General features: G+C 32.9%; 1 protein-coding gene across 1 annotated transcript in view; it reads right to left on the reverse strand.

The window, feature by feature from the left end:
- The window catches only part of LOC148602253 (protein strawberry notch homolog 1-like), a 58,830-nt gene that overhangs the window by 18,739 nt on the left and 19,759 nt on the right, over window positions 1–20,332 (reverse strand). The window contains exons 14-27 of the mRNA XM_088552736.1: window positions 19,780–19,890; window positions 18,187–18,280; window positions 16,801–16,917; window positions 16,183–16,274; window positions 15,307–15,475; window positions 14,369–14,559; window positions 13,487–13,572; window positions 12,717–12,832; window positions 11,687–11,764; window positions 9,187–9,321; window positions 6,995–7,056; window positions 6,213–6,314; window positions 5,665–5,841; window positions 3,384–3,466 (exon numbers count right to left, since the gene is read on the reverse strand). Of these exons, the coding sequence (XP_088408862.1) occupies window positions 3,384–3,466; window positions 5,665–5,841; window positions 6,213–6,314; window positions 6,995–7,056; window positions 9,187–9,321; window positions 11,687–11,764; window positions 12,717–12,832; window positions 13,487–13,572; window positions 14,369–14,559; window positions 15,307–15,475; window positions 16,183–16,274; window positions 16,801–16,917; window positions 18,187–18,280; window positions 19,780–19,890 (1,613 nt within the window). The remainder of the gene's footprint in view (window positions 1–3,383; window positions 3,467–5,664; window positions 5,842–6,212; window positions 6,315–6,994; window positions 7,057–9,186; window positions 9,322–11,686; window positions 11,765–12,716; window positions 12,833–13,486; window positions 13,573–14,368; window positions 14,560–15,306; window positions 15,476–16,182; window positions 16,275–16,800; window positions 16,918–18,186; window positions 18,281–19,779; window positions 19,891–20,332) is intronic.

Raw genomic sequence — 20,332 nt, forward strand, 5'->3', positions numbered from 1 at the left:
AATTTCAAAGAGAAACTTTCACTTCAAATCAAGTAATTGTCCTACCATCCTGCAAATGCTTGTTTTAGCCCTTAAATCCAGAATGGTCCATGTCATAACCCCTTATATCAATCCCAGCCTTCCTTTGTGAAATGGCAACTAGCAGTTCAGTTTAAAGCAACAATTTCACTCAATCAGGTTAATGACAGGATACCATGAATATGCTTGTTTCTTGCCCTTTTTGGCATATATTACACCCCGCTTCAAAGGAGAGGGGGATATACTGTTTTAGTTCTGTCAGTCACATTCAACAGTAAACAAATACAAAAAATCAATAATACATATTTTTAAAATACATGCTAACATAGTCACATAAAAAACAAAAATATCAACTCTGTTTGCTGAGTAAATAACATCTTAATCTGTTTTTAAAAATTTGGCAGTATTTTGGAATTTTTCACTGTTGTTGGTAGGTTGTTCCACAGAGTTGGACCAGAGTAACTTAAAGATCTTCTGTATAGTTGAGTTTTCATTCTAGGATTAGATAAGTTACCATTGATTGTGTTTGGTAATGAGTAAGAGTTGTTCTCAGATAGATACTTGATCTTAGTTGTGAGATAAAATTGAGCTTCAATTCTTATACTTTTAAAAATAAGAACACATTTGTGATATATCATCTTATTTTCAACTGTCAACCATTCTAGTTGTTTGAACAAGGTATTTGGTATGCAACCTCAGCTAATGGTCCTATACCGCACTTACTGATTTCGGTCCTACTTCCTGTTTAACGACTTTGGGACGAATAAATTTTGGGGGGTATATTCCAGTCACAAACCCTACATTCAAACCAAACCTCTCATTTGTGGTATTGCATCTTGTAATATAGTTTCATAAAGATCTATATGCTTATAAAGTAATTAGCCAGACACCAAATGTCTATGGATGACAACGATGACGACACTTACAGCATGACACTATGTTATAAAATATCAAGTCAAACTCTTCAATGTTAGAAAAAATAAGGGCATGAATGGCACAATAAGTGATACCCCACCGAATAATGGTGAAAAAAAGGGGGAAGGCAAACTGTTCAAAACAGCCTAACTGGACTTTAATGGAAATTGAATTTAATCTGTATTCTATGGTACTTAACATGTGTGCCAAGTTTTAATTTAAAAAAAAATCATTGACACATTTTCAAGTTATCATCTGCAAACTGTTGAGGGGACAGACAGACAGACATATGGACAGTCACGCATCTATTCAGAGTATATCGCATAACACCTCGCCAATTAAAATATGTGAAACCTTCTATGACTTTCCTGGTGTAGTCATGACTGAGTGCATTGGTTTAACATATAAATTATATCAAAAATATCCTAAGGGTATCTCTCATCATGAAAAAAGTGCAGTCACTGGTACATGTCTTCTATCACTTTGATATGACCAAGAAACATTTACTCATTAAAAATTCATTGGAGTGGAACAAAAACGGAACTAAAAACAAAGCTCAACTACATATAGATACAGCTACATGTATAAACCAAATATCAAATCATGTAAAAGGATTTCCAGGATTAAAAACAGAAAATTCAATTCAAGTATTCTATTCTTTAGTTTACCAATGCTATACAACATTTAGGTTCATTAAAATGACAGAAGTAATATAGCAGACATGATATTTTTTAACACATAAATGTAAATTAATCATGTATATATAAATACAATATGATAAACTACTAAGTAACAGTACAATTAAAGTTAGACCTATAAATTATTCAGTCACTGCATATAGGATCTAACAACACTCTGATGACCTTTCTAATCAGCCAATAAGAATTCATCTTTCATGAATATGAAAACAAAGGGAAAAACCGGAGAATTCAGAAAAGGTCATCTAAACAGAAAGTAGAATGGAGTGACAGAAAGTAGAATGGAGTATTGTTAAATTTGTCAACAGAAGGTTTTTGTTCTCAAAAATACAGTTCTTAAATCTTGGTTAAAGAGGATACAAGTGTAAAATGACGTTCTCCTTCAATATCATTAAAACAACATTGACAAATACACAAGGTTCTAATAATATTTGTTCATCTACCTCTTTTCAACTCCAAGACTACGAGAAGATAACTTCATCTTGGTTAAGTCCACAAGTTCAGGGGTCATAACTCAGCCAAAATTTACTTGACCGAAAAAACAAATTCCAACTTAAACTGTACTTCATCTAATTAAAATCATGTCAATACCTTAAAGGATGTACAAAAATAAATCTGGACTATCAACATGACGAACAAATAGAACTTAAGACCATAGCTTGGATTTTCCCCTTCAGGTTTTAACAGTAGGAGAATAATTAACAACTGCAATCAATATCACAAAAAATCGTAAGTGTGAAATTTATTGTGAGTTATGATGTCAAAATGCAGTTTTTTATTATAATTTAAAACTTACTCCCAATTTTACACCGAGGATTTTTTGTGAAATCAACCACTGCACATTAGCCACCATATGCTAGTTTCCCCTTTCAGTTTAAAAACTATAAGACTGGAAATTGAAAATGTCAAAAAAGAAAAGCTTTCTTCTAAAAAGACACACTAAGGTTCTACGAAGACACACTAATGTTTTGATATATGTGGAAGGAACAAGAGATGGGAAGAAAGTAATATACCAAAATATGTCCCTTAATGACTGCCATATAATAAAACCTAAAAAAAATTGTTAGTGAAGCTCACTAAAGGATACACAATACTCCACACTTTAGAAATCATAAATGTTAAAAATATAGACAAAGCTGTCAAACATGAAGTTGATGTCACTTCAGACTATTATCTAATCCCATGATATGACATCCCTTCAAAAAGCTTCCGTCAAAATATCAACTGGCTATGGTAAGTAGTGACAAAGAAAACTAATTAAAAAGTTGAGGACAAAAAACTTTTGGACATCATAACCACTGTGTATCTCTCATAAAAGGTGGACATAATAATGGAAAAAATAATACCACTACTTAGGCAAATAAAATATATGTCTGTTTCCTGTTGCCCGACCTTCCTGGACTCAAAACCCCTGACCTGAATTTTTTACCCTTTAAATTCTGAAAAAAATTCTTTTCAGTCAGATAATGATCTGGATTGCTCCCAGTACGATCAGGATCCATAACTTACTATGCCCAAACAATCAAAATGGCTGCTACCAGTGTAGGAGTGTGTACAAGTGTGCAGTAGTTAACATTAAAGAAATGTCAATTCAGTAACTCATGTATTTTATCTTTCATAATGAAGTATCTAAATCAAGTAAAATAATTATTGATAATTAAAAACAAAATCCCAACCTAGTGACCCAGATTTTTTTGCCATGGGAACTGGAAACAGATTTATATATAAATTTATACTTTTGCATTAACATACCTGCTTTCTCTGGAGTAATAGGAACATATTTGTGCAGTAGCTCTGTTTTCTCTTCTTCATATATAGACAGGCCAGTATTAGGTCTAAAATAAAAAAAAAGTTGCCAATTTCATCACTGAATTAATGTTTGTTTACAATTATGTATTATTATCACTTTATTTTTAATCACTAAAGAACCATATAAAAAAAAAATAAAAATGTCATGTACTCTGACAATTTTGTTGAAAGACAACCAAAACTAATTTCTGAAATCTGTAAAAAAAAAAAGTTGAAGTTAACTTTGACACATTTCTCTTTAATGGATGACTGCAACATTGTGATGAGGTATCAAACTGATAAAAATTAATTGTTTCAGTATTAAACTAGAAAAACCATGAGCTCATTTCCTTGATACCCCACTCCCAATGTGATAATATGCACCTATTGTCCTCCAAAAGCGTCCATATTGATTTGGATCAAAATCTAAAATGAAAGATGCACAATGGGAATATGTAATGAAAAATCTGTTAAAGTTTAATCTAATTCCATTCAGTGATGTAGGATGAGTAAATGATAAGAGATGCCCTTCTCCTGTCCCCATATTCATAAATTACCACATTTTGCTATGCAAATTCATTCCGAAATAAAAGAACAGCGTTCCAATGTCCCCCACGAAAAAATTGGGAGGAAAACTTTAAATTCACTGAAATTTTCTAAGTCCAAGGGCCATAACTTCCATGAAAATCAATCAACCGTAACCGAAGTCGAACTTAATCTGTCTGTGACTTCTTATAGTAAGACTACATATAAAATATAAAATCAATTGGTAAAAGCATGACAAAACAAGAGGCTCCCAGGAGCCTGAATCGCTCACTTTGTTGAATTTTGCCTTTCAAAGGCAATAAATTAAACATGAAGTTGTCCAACAATTTCAACTCAATAAGTCTTTGGTAGGACTATCATTAGGATCATTTCAGTGATAGAAAGTTTCTTTCTTTTCGTTTTAAAGATACTGGCTGAAAACTGTAAAAAAAAAAAACTGTCATTTTTCATCTTTCAAGGGCAATAACTCTTACAGGAGTCACCTGACAACTTTGATCCCTGACGACTCAAAATTTTGAAGGCCTTATAATAAGGATCATTTCAGCTATAGAAATAATTTTGCTAAACCTAACGGTTTTGGAGACACTTGTGAAAAACTATTGTCTGACCCCTATGTTCTATTTTTAGTAATAGCAGCCATGTTTTTCAACGGATCAAAAATCCCCACATCAGTTCAATGCATTCATACCAAGTTTGGTTTCAATTGGTCAAGTAGTGTCAGAGGAGAAGATTTTTGAAAGAAATAATATTAAAAATAGCAAAAATCGTTGAAAAAGGGCAATAACTCCAACATGGCTTAACAGATTAAAACCAAAATTTAACCAGAGATAGATCTCATCATGCTAAACATTTTTACCCCAACTTTAGCTAATTTAGCTAAACCTAATGGTTTAAAAGATATATGTGAAAACCTACTGTCTGACCCATAAGTTCTATTTTTAGTAATGGCGGAAATGTTTTTCAAAGAACCAAAAATCCCCATATCAGTTCTATGCAGGATATCCAAAGAAACATTCATACCAAGTTTGGTTCTAATTAGTCAAGTAGTTTCAGAGGAGAAGAGTTTTGTATAATTGTTAACGACGACGACGGATGCCAAGTGATGGCAATAGCTCACATGGCCTTGGGCCAGGTGAGCTAAAAAAGTGAGGAAAACTGTCAATTCACTGAAATTTTCTAAGTCCAAGGACTGTAACTTCCGTAAAAATCATTCAACCGTAACCAAAGTCGAACTTAATCTTAACGAATCATAATAAGGTCACATACCAAAAACAAACTAATTTGGTAAAATCATAACAAAAAAAAAAGGGTGGAAAACACAGACGGACACCCAGCATTCCATGTCCCTTCGTGATGTGTTGCAGGCGACATAAATCCAAAATAGAATGTGCACAATGGGATGATGTATTAAAGATTCTGTGCAAGTTTCATTTAATTCCATTCAGCAGTCTAGGAGGAATAACAGATAAGAGATGGGTCCCCCATGTGTAATGATAGGACAGAAGGATGAAAGGACGGATGGACAACCCCATCACTAAATACCCATATGTTTGCAAGTATTGGTAAATTCAAACAAGGTGATCACTAAGGGGGACAATCTGTTGTCAGATTACTTAATTTATTATCTACATGTACATATCTGAGTCTTCAGTTTTTTCCAGACTTATACTTGACTTCAACTTAAGTGTCAGATCCTTACCTTGCAATTTTGAAGAGATGAGTCGATTTTTCAGCTTGTGTGGCAAACAGAATAAGTTTTCTCCCCCACATTTCTCTCTTGGATATATAGAATCCATCACTGCGACCAGTGTGGTTCTCAGATCTAGCTACTGCCATATCCCATGTCATTCCACGGTCTATTTTCAGCTCTACCAATCTGTAATTAAAAATGATCTTCAAATTTGTATCATTTCTTTTCATTGAGTAAAACACTTCAAGCCACTTTACAATATTTCTTGTAAGTAAGAGACAAATTTCATTTTTCCTGACATGTCAAGCAAGAAAATACTTGAATTTGTTCTGCCTTGATTCTGGTTTTGTTCTTTATGTTTTGTTTTTTGTAGAAACTAGATGTTGCCTTTTTTTGTATTTTTTTTCCACCTGCATGAAAACTTTCCCCACATCTTTGCTTTAATATATATTTATTTTAAAATTTTCCTTTCAGGAAAATGTTGCAAAGCATTAACAGCCATGAACAAGTGATGTATCACTTTCTACAATGAAAGAAGACAAAAAAAGTAATCATACCTGGTTTTAGTATGCCCTTTATTTATTTCATTGAATATTTCCTGAGGTTCTCCCACCATTTCAACTGAGGAAGCTGTAATGTCAAGCATTCCCTCATTGTATCTAAAAACAGAAGTAATGTAGATATAGAATATCAACGACCAGGCAGTTTATTCCACTCTGGTTCCTTCATAAACATAGAACTGACAATGATACTTCAAATCTTCAATGAAAAGGGAAATTAGTGCTGATGTCCAGCATCTCAGCAAAATACTGACAATAATATTGAAAATAAGTTTTTAAACAGCTGTTTTTCCTTCCCATAGAAAAATTGATAATTTGACTTAAACATAGAAACAACTGGAAACTGGTAACTTAAACACAGTCATGGCAATATCTACAGAAAGATGATGAGTTAAGGTTGTAGACCTAGGGTAAGGGACACAACTCTTAAAAATACTTGGAACATTTGTATTCAGCATTTTACATTAATCTTATGTAAGCATCTAATTTACTTGGATTCATTTTATTGAGAGGCTTTGGTGAAATTGAATATGATACAAACATATCACTGATTTCATGACTTATGTCCCTTACTCTAGGTCTACCTCCTTAAGAGATTACAACAGGGTGAAATGGCTGATGAAATTAAGGAGCAATTGAAAAAGAAGGGTAGCGTCAGAACAGAAAATGTACTTTACTATATCCCTTACAAAATCTGCTGCCTAGGTAATAAGAAAAGCAAAGCATGTTAAGAATATTTTACACAAATCAGAAATTTCTTTTCAAAGATGTTAACTTACCTTCCTTCACTCTTGGCATGCTGTATCGTTAGTTTTAAAACTTCTGTGAAGTAACTGAACATCTGAAATAAAACACATCATATGTAAGTACTTGTAATAAATAAAACACATCATTTGTAAATACTTGCAATAAATAAAACACATCATATTTAAGTATCTGGAATATTTGATCAGTTGTTGATACATAGTTAAACTGTTACAAGAATCAGAATAATAAAGACACTTATTGGTCTATGACCTGCTACAAAAGATTTAAGAACGAACCCATAACTATAACATCTTGACCAATATGACCAATGGCAAAGATCTTACAGGTGTAAGATTTAACATCCATGCGCTGTCATGGTATGTATACCCCCAGGTAAGATTTAACATGCATGCATTATCATGGTATGTATACCCCCATGTAAGATTTAACATGCATGCGTTGTCATGGTATGTATACCCCAATGTAAGATTTAACATCCATGCATTGTCAAGGTATGTATACCCCCACATAAGATTTAACATGCATGCATTGTCATGGTATGTATACCCCCACATAAGATTTAACATCCATGCGTTGTCATGGTATGTGTACTCCATGTAAGATTTAACATGCATGCGTTGTCATGGTATGTGTACCCCATGTAAGATTTAACATGCATGCGTTGTCATGGTATGTGTACCCCAAAGTAAGATTTAACATCCATGCGCCGTCATGGTATGTATACCCCCACATAAGATTTAACATGCATGCGTTGTCATGGTATGTATACCCCCATGTAAGATTTAACATCCATGCGTTGTCATGGTATGTGTACTCCATGTAAGATTTAACATGCATGCGTTGTCATGGTATGTGTACCCCAAAGTAAGATTTAACATCCATGCGCTGTCATGGTATGTATACCCCCATGTAAGATTTAACATGCATGCGTTGTCATGGTATGTATACCCCCATGTAAGATTTAAAATGCATGTGTTGTCATGTTATGTATACCCACACACCTACAGGAATTTGACATCAGAGATCTCCGAATATCATTTACAAAGTATGCTTTATCTATAAAAAGCCAAAAACCGAATATGAAATAAATCCATCAATTTGGAACCTAGTTTTTTGTCATTCAATATAAATGTAGTGAAAAATGGATCAAAGACAGAAATGGGCAGATCGCAGTAAATTACACTAATTCGGTAAACAGGAAGTAGAAGTGTGACAGACCTTAAGTGGTATCCCACAATATGGGACCCTATACTGAAGTTGTGTACCAAATATCTAGTGGCTGTGGTTTATGTTACAAAAATATTTTCCCCACCGACATTCATCATTCTATAAGCCAAATAAATGTAAACAAATTACATGTTTTCATGAAAGACATGACCATTTAATCTTTCAGGTGACATTCAATTGATATTTCATTGGTGATCATTCCAGGGTTTTTAACCTAAATTTTTTTGTAGTCAATATGTATAGATCTTTACAACCACAGAAGAAATTTGAAAAGTTCATGCCAAATATAAGGGGCCATTTGTGAGTGGGCTCTAGCTTACATCAAACCCTGCAGTCACAGAAGGAATTTGAAAAGTTCATGCCAAATATAAGGGGCCATTAGTGAGTGGGCTCTAGCTTACATCAAACCCTGCAGTCACAGAAGGAATTCTATACCATCCTGTTTTACAGCTGAATATAAGGGGCCATTAGTGAGTGGGTTACATCAAACCCTGCAGTCACAGTCGAAGTCCACACCATCCTGTTTTACAGCTAAATATAAGGGGCCATTAGTTAGTGGGTTACATCAAACCCTGCAGTCACAGTCTAAGTCCACACCATCCTGTTTTACAGCTAAATATAAGGGGCCATTAGTGAGTGGGTTACATCAAACCCTGCAGTCACAGTCTAAGTCCACACCATCATGTTTTACAGCTAAATATAACGGGCCATTAGTGAGTGGGTTACATCAAACCCTGCAGTCACAGTCGAAGTCCACACCATCCTGTTTTACAGCTAAATATAAGGGGCCATTAGTTAGGGGCTACATCAAACCCTGCAGTCACAGACTAAGTCCACACCATCCTGTTTTACAGCTAAATATAAGGGGCCATTAGTGAGTGGGCTACATCAAACCCTGCAGTCAAAGTCTAAGTCCACACCATCCTGTTTTACAGCTATTCAAATTGCTAACATTTCAAACTTTTATAATCCTCACCAAGTTTTGTTTCTCAACACTCAGTCCTAGGATTCTATTGAGGAACTTGGAAACATCACCAGCATCCGAATCTTTGATGGAAACTCCAAGTTTAATATTCTCAATATCAGCTACTCCCATCAGTATCAAGCTGTCCTGTAATTGAAGAGTTCACTAGGATCTAAACTCAGGTTACATCGACCTTTCCACATAAATCAAATAATGTCTAATGTCCACAGATCTATATTTCATACATTCCAATCTTTATCTCCATGTTAATTATTTTAAAACCAAGGTACTAAAATTTTGATATTTAACAATATTAGTGAATATTATAGAATATTAATATTTGTTGGTTTTCAGATACTTCAAATGTGTTCAATGCGTATGCCAGCACTCCACAGTTTAGTTTAGTTTCCCACTTTTGGCTAGGGATGAAAAATGACGTAAATGGAAACCGGTGGTTGCTATAGTGATTAAAAATGAAGAATCTATTGTTGATAAAAAAAATATTTTCTGAAAAAAGGGGACTTTTAAAAGTATTTTGCAATGTTTTATATATTTTCCATGTTGAAGGGGCTTTTTTTCAATGACAATTTGACTTCATTGTGAAAGTGAAAGTAAGTCAATTTTTCACCATGCTAAATTTAATAAGTGGATTACAAAGTGAAATAGCTCAAAATCTAGCCGGCGATGCCCATATGAGGAAGGGGTTTTCGAAGGAAAAAGTTTGAACAGTTTCAGGGGATGAAATAAAAATTGCAGATATTTTGCGGGAAATTTGATATTTTTAAACCTGATTTTATGAACTTTTTTGCAAATTTTCGCATATTTTTGCATGGTTTCTATGGTAACCCTATATGCTGTGGGTAATTTTTTTCCAGAAAATTTTTACTGTATCCTGAAGGCCTTGGCTTGAGCTATTTCTAAATATATAGATTTACAGATGCTTGACATTTTTTTAAAGTGATAAATGTTACAAAGCATCAGATTACAAGACCAAAATTAGGCAGTTCTACAATACTGTGGAGTGCTGGCTTAAAGGGAGCTGCCTATACCCTGACACATTTAAAAAATTGATTTACTTCTTAGAAACTAGTGTTTTTATGCTATGCTTTGATACAAGGGTTAAAAAAATGTAACTTATGGTATGGACCTATGTTGTTGTTAGCTAAGAAGTCCCTAGCAACCAATTATGCAGATTTTTTGCAAAGTTAACAGAACAATCATTGAATTGATTCATGTTTGAATATGGCTCTTGCCATCACAAAGAATGAAATATATTTTTAAAAGCTAAATATTTGCGCTGGTTACATGTAAAATAGTTAACCGGGCAACTTTTAAGTGCACAATAAGCAAAGGTTTAATAACCTTAGACCTGGAGTGGACTTTTTAGTATTTGGTTTTCAGTTCAGATTTCTGTGATTTTTCATGTGATGAGCTTCAAATGCACTATTTTGGCATAAAACCTGTGTTAGAAGCTTACAAAACTCCAAATGTAGGGTCTATAAGTATATATAGGTTGTGATTTTGTATGTTTTAAGTGGAAATTTTCATTTAAAAGATGATAATAGCAAAACAGTAAAATGCATATCTGCACTTAGGTATAAGGAAAGTTCTCCACTAATGAAGATGAGATAGCCTAGTATGAGAATGCCTCTAAAATAGTTATCAATTGTCCAATTATGATAAATTTGGTATCATTTTACTCGTAAGAAGGTAAGCTTTCAAGAAATAACTAGAAAATTACAATATTTAATATTGCATTCTGCTTAAGCCAGCACTCCACAGTTTAGTTTAGTTTCCCACTTTTGGCTAGGGATGAAAAATGACATAAATGGAAACCGGTGGTTGCTATATTGATTGAAAATGAAGAATCTATTGTTGATAAAACATTTTCTGAAAAAAGAGGACTTTTAAAAGTATTTTGCAATGTTTTATATATTTTCCATGTTGAAGGGGCTTTTTTTCAATGACAATTTGACTTCATTGTGAAAGTGAAAGTAAGTCAATTTTTCACCATGCTAAATTTAATAAGTGGATTACAAAGTGAAATAGCTCAAAATCTAGCCGGCGATGCCCATATGAGGAAGGGGTTTTCGAAGGAAAAAGTTTGAACAGTTTCAGGGGATGAAATAAAAATTGCAGATATTTTGCGGGAAATTTGATATTTTTAAACCTGATTTTATGAACTTTTTTGCAAATTTTCGCATATTTTTGCATGGTTTCTATGGTAACCCTATATGCTGTGGGTAATTTTTTTCCAGAAAATTTTTACTGTATCCTGAAGGCCTTGGCTTGAGCTATTTCTAAATATATAGATTTACAGATGCTTGACATTTTTTTAAAGTGATAAATGTTACAAAGCATCAGATTACAAGACCAAAATTAGGCTATGTAACAACAATTTTCTTTTTCAAACATAAGTGATAATTCCTGCAAATGGGAGGTAACTCTGTATTTTGCAAATGGTACTTCAAACCACAGATTTCACATTACAATTCTTACAGTAGTTAATTACCTGTATCATTGACAAAAACTGGTCAAAATTATACTTCTCAGTAATCTTATTCAGATCAATACCAGGCACAAGCTTCTTCTGAAATGTTGTATTAAATATGAGTTTAATTCTCCATTTAAAATATCCTCTTATACAATGAATGGGTCTGATGTTAAATAAAATTGCAATTCCAATCAGTAAAACTTAAGTAACATTACAGCTAAGAATCATGCAAAATGTGATTCATGGGTGAAAAGCCTACATATTTTTATTTTTGATATTTTGTTTAAAATGCTTTAGTAAACAGAAATTAATACTTGGTTTTTCATATAACCTGTGCTCATAGGAGATAAAAATTATATAGAATGCACTGTACATTTCAAAATCAAGGGAGATAACTTGGTAAATGACACTCAAATACAAAAGAATCTACTGGATTTTCAATGTTGATTATCTCCTAAGAGCAGACAGATCGGAATAAATAATTACACATTTCATAATATACACCCATAAAACAACTTAATTACAAAAATATAAATATGTAGCCTTTTTTGGGGTGTATCACATTTTTCAGATTTTGCATGATTCTTACAAAGACAACTACTTAAATTATACTTACCAAAAGGACAATCACATTGTATGTTTTTTTTTTTTTTTTTTTTCAACATGCATTAACTTAAGGATGATTCAGTACATGTAGAATTTTTTATCAATCTGGCCGATAGCTCAAGACTCACAAAATGTTATTGTCAAACCCTGAATGATACGGTTCTTAGAAAACAATTTTTTTTAATCACTGTTGATAAAAATTCAAATTTTGTACCTTATTCTAATTGCATGTAAAAAATACCATTAAAGTTTTTTTTTATTACGAGTAGTTGTGTATTCATGAGCATAATTAGAGCCAAATTAGACTCAGAATCTAAATTTACAAAGAAATTTTTTTAACTTTAATTTCTCATATAGCCTTTCCAAGTGTTGGTAAATTTACACAGAATTCCTGCAATGTGTATCAATTTAGATTAAATTCTCCAAAGTCCTAAATACTCACAGAGCAGGTGTGCTGGTACATAATTCTGAGCGAGTTCCTGCCGTATGGAGTATCAAAATTAAATTCTCCCAAGTCTGCACCTGTGGCAGCTCTTCTGTCTCCTTTAGTCAGAGCACCTTAATAATTATATTGGTGTCATTGTCAAAATTTAAAATATTCAATACATTTTACTTAAATATACTACTGTAAAGGGGAAATTTTCACACCGTTTTTTTTTTGTTTTTTTTTTTAAATTTGTGACCTTTCCCCAAATTATAGTACAATGATCTTCAAAAAAATATTCACGTTTATTTATTTACGCATTACAGGTATTATTGCAAATATTGTAATAACTACGGTGATCATTTCATGATTTACAGTATGTACTTATAATAATTATCATTTTGTTTTGTAAGAAATCAATTTGTGAATTGGGTACTGTAATTCACTTTATTTTCAAATATACATGTAGTTTAAACTATTACATGTATGACAAAAAATCCATGTGTTAAATACATGATTAACAACAAATGAAAAAAAGCTTGCTGGCTTAATGTTGAAAACTAATGGAAAAAAGTGATTAGTTGCAGCAAATCTAACAGTTTTACTTTTTGTTTTTATTTCTATTGCAGGTAGAACTGTTTTCGGCATGATAACTTACAATATGAAATTGTATAATAAACAGCTATCCCTCCACCCATCCCCTCCCTCCCACAAAAAAGGTTATCATGGGAAAAAAACATTCACTAGGTCATCATTTCTAAGACTTTGAGCTCTATAATCCAACTTACCCATGGATTGTAATCTCCTGGCCACAGAAGCAGCAAATCTCCTTTCTCCACCCAGATCTGTTGTCAACAACTTGTAGATTGGACCACTATAGTGAAAAAATAAAAATAAATACTATCATTTTCTCATGCATCATATAAACCTAACAGAACCTGCCTCATATTTTCTTTTTCTTCAGGTGTTCCTAGAAAAGCAAAAGCTTATCCTATCAGTGTACCTGGCCTATACCCCACAATATAGAGAAGCCCAAGTTGCTCATTTACTCTTTTATTTTTTCTGTGTAATCTTTTAGTTAATTTGTCTTATTTACAGTGTTATGTTTGGAATTATCCCTAGATTATGGGTATCCAATTCTTCATTGTAATCATGGTCTCCTTACTTTTATACATGTATATACTTTCTCTCAAACTGAATAAAAAAATAAATAAAAATACAAGCAACTCGTAGCTATATATCCCCTGCTGCCACAAAAATAGTTGAAGTGTAAACGTCCCATAATTCCTGTAGAATTTGTCAAATAAAAATTGCAGTACAATATGATCAACTACAAATGGTGACTAACAATCCTACAAAATTTGAGCTAAATCCATAAAGTAATTTCTGAGAAGTTGCATCTACAAATGTGACCAGACACATGCATGCATGGACATCCAGTGGTTGGGAAGAAAATTTAGAGAAAGGGCCATTTCCAAGTTTTTGGAAAGATATTCCTAATTTGAAGGGCCATTTGCTAACAAAACATGAATTTCTTTTATCTTTAGGAGCCTTTGCCTTCCCCTGGACATCGGTATATCTATGTCCCCTTGTGTGTTGCAATGAAGAACAATAATACTCAATTCTTTTTAGTATCACTAAATCCTAAAACAATACTGTGATATACTGACCTTGACTGATTTGACCTATGAGACCGACCTAATTGCTGGACAGCTTTGTCTGCACTCCATGGAAGTTCAACAGTCAGATGAACACGACGGCACTGGTTGGCCTGTCTCAAATCAGCATGGAGAGAGATACCAGTGCTGGCAGCATCTGATATAATGGCTACCAGCTTCCTGCCACTCATAAAATGGTTTCTCTGAAATGGATGAAAATGCGTTTTTCTCTCCTTCATTTGATTATAGGATAATTAACTGAAACAAATGAGTAACAAAAAAATGTTAAAAATGCCCAAGAATGAAACAGATTTAACAAATATTTGGAACTTGTTTAGTGCACATGTTAAATCTCCAAGTACTCCCAGCAGGAGTAATTATATTTTAGTAATTCAAAATAACCATTTGATAATCCTATCTATAATATAAAATTTCTCTACAACATATTGTTGCTTTTTAAAAAAATCTTGAATTTTGTGATCTGCGGATTGATATTTCAAATCATCAGTGATGTGAAAATTGCAATTGTTATTGTAATTTTTACAAAAATTTTGATATTGGAGTCTTTGTTACTGTAGCATATTTCAGGCATGATTTAAAGAGGTAGACCTACAGTAAGGGACACAACTCTTATTAATCACTGAAACGTTTGTACTCAGCATTTTACACCAATCTCATGTAAGCATCAAAGTAACTTGGACTAATTTCATTCAGTTTCAAATGAAAGCTTGATAGGCTTTGGTGAAATTAAATACAATACAAACACATCAATGATTTCAAGAGTTATATCCCTTATCCTAGGTCTACCTCCTTAACGAGGTTAACAAACAAAAGCATATATTGCCAAAATAAATAAAAAGTTAAATCTGGATTTGAGAAAAGCGGAAATCCACTAAACCTGATATTTTCCATATCCATTTTTTGATGTGAGTGATGAAATAATTACAAACCTCCTGAACATTGAGACTGTCAATAACATTGGTGTTGTCAACATCAGCTGATCGTAGTTCATACTGAGGTACATCTGAAGACCTATGTCGTACAATTCTACCACGTCTTCCAGTCATCTCTGCCACACTGGCTGGTCCTCCTAACTGGTCTATTATTTCATCCAAAGGACTGAAAATTATACGTCATGTGAAGAGAAACTAAATTCATTGCTTCTTGCAAAAATTTATCAAAATATTTATCAATGCAAATATGGAAAAAAAACTTGTAAAAATCATAGTATTTTTATAAACTCTATATCAACAGAAGAACAGTGAGCAAAGCTCATTTGATGATACCCCTCGCTTCCCTCCATAGAAACCATATAGGCAACATCTATGAAAAGTCGTTCAAGTATTGTGTGATGAAAAATGTGTAAAAGTTTCATCAAATTCTATTCTGTGGTTAGAGAATTACAGATTAGAACTGGGAACAGACGGCTGAATGTCCAGCATAATCAATTTTCAAACAAGTAGTATAATTATGTACACAATACATTGTTAGAAATTGAAATTGAGCTACTACAAGACTTTATTACTTGGCTCTCAGGTCCTTCAATGTCTCTTTTGATAATTACCATTTTTTCCGACATATCAATGAAATAAAATACAGAAACAAAAAAACAAAAAAACCGGCTCCCTCATCGTTTTTCTTGCTCATTTTTTTGGGAAGGGCAACTTGAAAGGAAAATCAAAAGCCTCCCTGCATCACTGGTTTTCATGGAAAAAGGTCTGGACCTTAAGAAAACATGTACATCAAGTGCAATTCTTGTAGCCTTTTCTAATATACATGTATGTGTATTAAGTTTACTTGTGTAAACAATGTCTTCATTAGAATACCTGTTAGGAAGATCAATTTTCTTGGCAAATCCAAGCAGCATTTCTTTGGCTTTCTTACTCCATTCATCAGGCTGAGGCTCCGCACCAGCAATCTAGAACAATCATTCATCAATAATGTGGAATATGAAAGAAAAACATTTATACTTGGAAATCAAATTAAATGAGATAATTTTGTTATAATTCAACAATTAGAGGCATCAAAGGTGGACAGTGGAAAATTGAGTACACTTGTAACAATGAAAATCAGAAATTAAATGGATATACAACTATCATATCTAGATTGACAAAAACATTTCTTCAAATATTATACAGTTAATAAAGTTACAAAATTTTGTGAAAATAACAAAAAAACATCAATTGTAGCCATATGTCTCATATAAGTACAAAAGTCCCATAACTTCAGTAAAATTTGTCATCAAAATGGTGGCACAATATGATCAACTACAAATGGTGAATAACAACTCTACAAAATTTGACAAAATCTGTCAAGCGGTTTCAAGTACTTGCACAGACATCGGGAGACAAAACATCTTCTGTAAATCACTTAGTGCATGCACAAAATATAATTCTATGTTACAACAAAAGTTGGATTAGAATTAATTTTACTAAGCTACCAACCTTGGTTTCTACCATTGTAGGGAAGTAATCTGTGATAAACCTTGATAGAATCTCCCTACAAAGGGACATAAATCCTGTCAGAGTTCCCTTCTTCATCATTTCACTGTCTAAACTAGCCTGTGAATACATGGAACATTCATTACAAGTGTGAAGAATATTAAACTTTATCAATGGAATATGTTAAGGATGTTCACTGCAGCTCTGTTTTAAGAATAATAAGGATTTCAAATGGTTGTGAACTTTCATGGTAGAACAATGTCAGAAGAAAAAAATTGATGGGTCAGTATGCTCGTTCTTTTTTTTTTATATAAGAATTTGAAGTTTTGGCAGGAAGAGGATTTTTCTTGATTTTCCATAGGTTTTGTCTTAATCAGTGTTATCTATTAAGAACCCAAAAGAATTAACAAAGAGTTTGTAAAAACTTCTCAAATAACATTTTAAGGTGTGTTCAATGAAATTATGAAAAAAAGTTGGGGTCACAGGGCAAACAATTTTTATGCTATGAAGTGGATAAGACAAGAATAGTGCAAAAATCTGACAAAAAAGGCTGAACAAGAGCAGAGAACATCCTATAACAATCTAAAATCTCCTCAATACTCTAGTTCACTACCTACAGAAGTTCATCAGGTGATTTTTCTTTAAACATGGGAAGACAGACTCTATCCACTAATCATCTTTTTGGTACACAAAGTCATACTAATTGGTCTTAATTGGTGTAAAAAATATGACTAATCAAAGATTATGAATGGTTCACAAAACAAGGCATTTTAAACTATCTCTGAGACAGAAGGAATTAGCAAAAAGTAAGTTTTCATTTTGTTTTGTCACTTGTCATTGTACTTGGAAAACAAAATTTGCTTATTTTGCCCATCACATTTAGTAGTAAAATTACAAATATGTTGTGCATATTATTTGTTTTCTGAAGCATCAATCCATTGTTTGATAAAATTAAATCATGTTTGGTTGTGTCATCTACAGAAAATGCCAGTCTTCAGACATATTATTCCTAGCTTAATAAGTGTAGGAAATATGAGGCCTCAGGACTGTTATTTTCTGGAAATACCTTTCATAAACATGATATATCTACATTTATTATTTAATCATTTTATCTACCTCTAGGATTGCTAAATATTTTGCAATATCACACCATGCACAATGTGATAGGAACAAGTGATATAAAAAAATTTGCTGAACATTGCAATTGGTTGGTGTGTGATTGTGACACATTTTCTTTCTGGAAGGCAGAAAATGACACTGTGAAGTTTCTTATGACAAATTTTCCTAATCCAGGATATTATATTGAGCCAATAATTACTTGATACAATATTCAAATATCACCCATTATGAAACCTTTAATTATATAATTATATGATACGGTACTCCTACCTCTCCAGTTGTTTGTAAACCAATCACAACACACAGACCACAGTCTAGAGCCTCTTTGGCTTCTTTGATTATTGATGGAACTTTCATTCCCATACTACAAAGGGAAAGTTTAGATTTAATCACTAGAAGCAATAGGTAACTTATGACAAAAGCGAGTTCTAAATAGTATAGAAATATACAATGTGCATATGGACAAATTGAAAAATGTTCTATTAGCAATAACTGGGAAGAAGTAAAACTACATAGTCAAATTCCAAATGAAATATTTCTTGAAAATATACATGCTCTCATAAAATTTAAAAAATATGGCATTAATACAACATTCAGTGATACCCTGCCACGTAATGGTGAAAGAGTAACCAAGATTCTAGCAGAAATCAAAAGAATGTAATCCAGGGAAAAAGACCAGACATGGAAAACAGACATACACAACAAAGAACATTAAGTTAGTAAAATCATACATACAAAGTAACAAAAGCAAATGAGCAACTCAAACTGCTTTATATAAATGAGACATGTTGTCCGCGAGTTTGTTGCCAGATATCAACTTCCTGCTCTAGTGGGGGTATACGATAACGCATGCATATACTTCTAGGCATTCATTAATCATTTAAAACTGATACAGATAGACGTATAAATATACAAATTCATTAAATCTTTTTTTCAATAAATTGTAGTTTTAAAAGGTAAAAAGAAGGAATCGAAAGCCAAGGTCAGCATTGATGATATAATGGATGAACTGCAAGGTAAGATTATTTATGCAAATGGGTTCCAGCAAACTGGTTGTTTTCAGTTTAATAGCATGGACTAGGTGTACCAGTAGGGAAAGCATCCTCTGCTTTTCTAGAAACACCCACCGAGTTGCTCATAAAAAGTCAAGTCTTGGTTAGACAAAAAAGGAAATTAAAACTAAGACATGTTGAACAAATCAGTTTTCATGGTGCAGATGGATACACTCTAATGATCAAAGAGCTCATGATGACGACCATAAAACTTCTGTAGTGATTACTTCAATCTTGTAGCAACATAACCCTGTTCCAGAAACCTAATTATAAGAAGTCTAGCGTGGTACAAAAACGTCTACGTAGTTACGGGGAGCTCTGGCATAACTTATAAGTTGTGATATGAACTCCACACGTAGGTGCTGAAGGGATGTTACCACAGATGACAGAGAAGTTGACAATACTGAATGATAAGTCATCGCATTTGTTGTAAGTTTGGTGAATAGTTTTCCTTTACCATCGATTCCTAAGTGCAGGTAAAAAGGGGAATTGGCAAAATGTTTAAAATGGCCTGACTCAAAAACTACAGTTTGGATTTTGCAGAAAATTACAAATGAGCAAAGTTTTAAAAAAAATCACTGATCCATTCTCAAATCATCAACTGGAAACCCACAGACATGTAACTTTTCTGAGTGTATTACATAAAACCTTGCCACTTTTTGTGACAGGGTATAAAACTTTAAATTCACTGCTCCAACAAACCATGAAAAGTGGTACTCAGAAATAATAGTGTATGCACAGAGTACAGCAGTATGGCTCTAACATGAAGATCTATAATTATTTCACTTTTTAAATGTGTCATTTATCTTACCACAACTGTTTAAAAAATCTCTGATGAGCTGACCAATACTGACTCCATAATCGTGTGTTACTGGAATTACAACGAACAATAGCACTCTGTAATGCTTTTCTTAACTCATACCTGAAAAATACAGAACATTTCAGTTTTAATACAGACTTTACATGTACCGGTAACTGAACTAATTATCAAAATATTGAAAGTCATACTAATAAACTGCTATAACACAAGACAAATGATCAATTGGACAATACTGCTCTCAGACAAAATAAGAATTTTTACAAAGAATAATAGGATAATTAATTGGAAAGAGTGAATAACCAAAATATTATCACAAGTTAAATCCTCAAGCGTTCTTGGCACTCGTGATTGTATTAGGGTTAGGGTTAGAGTTAGGATCAGGGTCAGGGTTAGGGTTAGGGTTAGGGTTCACTCTTTCCAATTGATTATCCTACTTATTATATAGATTTTCTTCATAATTTATCGTTATTTTAAACATGAAATTTAAATTCTGTGATAAGTGGATTGATACTGAAGTTGTGACATTCTGGCACGAGAAATTCTG

The sequence above is a fragment of the Perna viridis genome, chromosome 11 (assembly GCF_037379345.1).
Source record: "Perna viridis isolate PV_CMFRI_1.1 ecotype Kerala chromosome 11, ASM3737934v1, whole genome shotgun sequence".
Classification (NCBI taxonomy): Eukaryota; Metazoa; Mollusca; class Bivalvia; order Mytilida; family Mytilidae; genus Perna; species Perna viridis.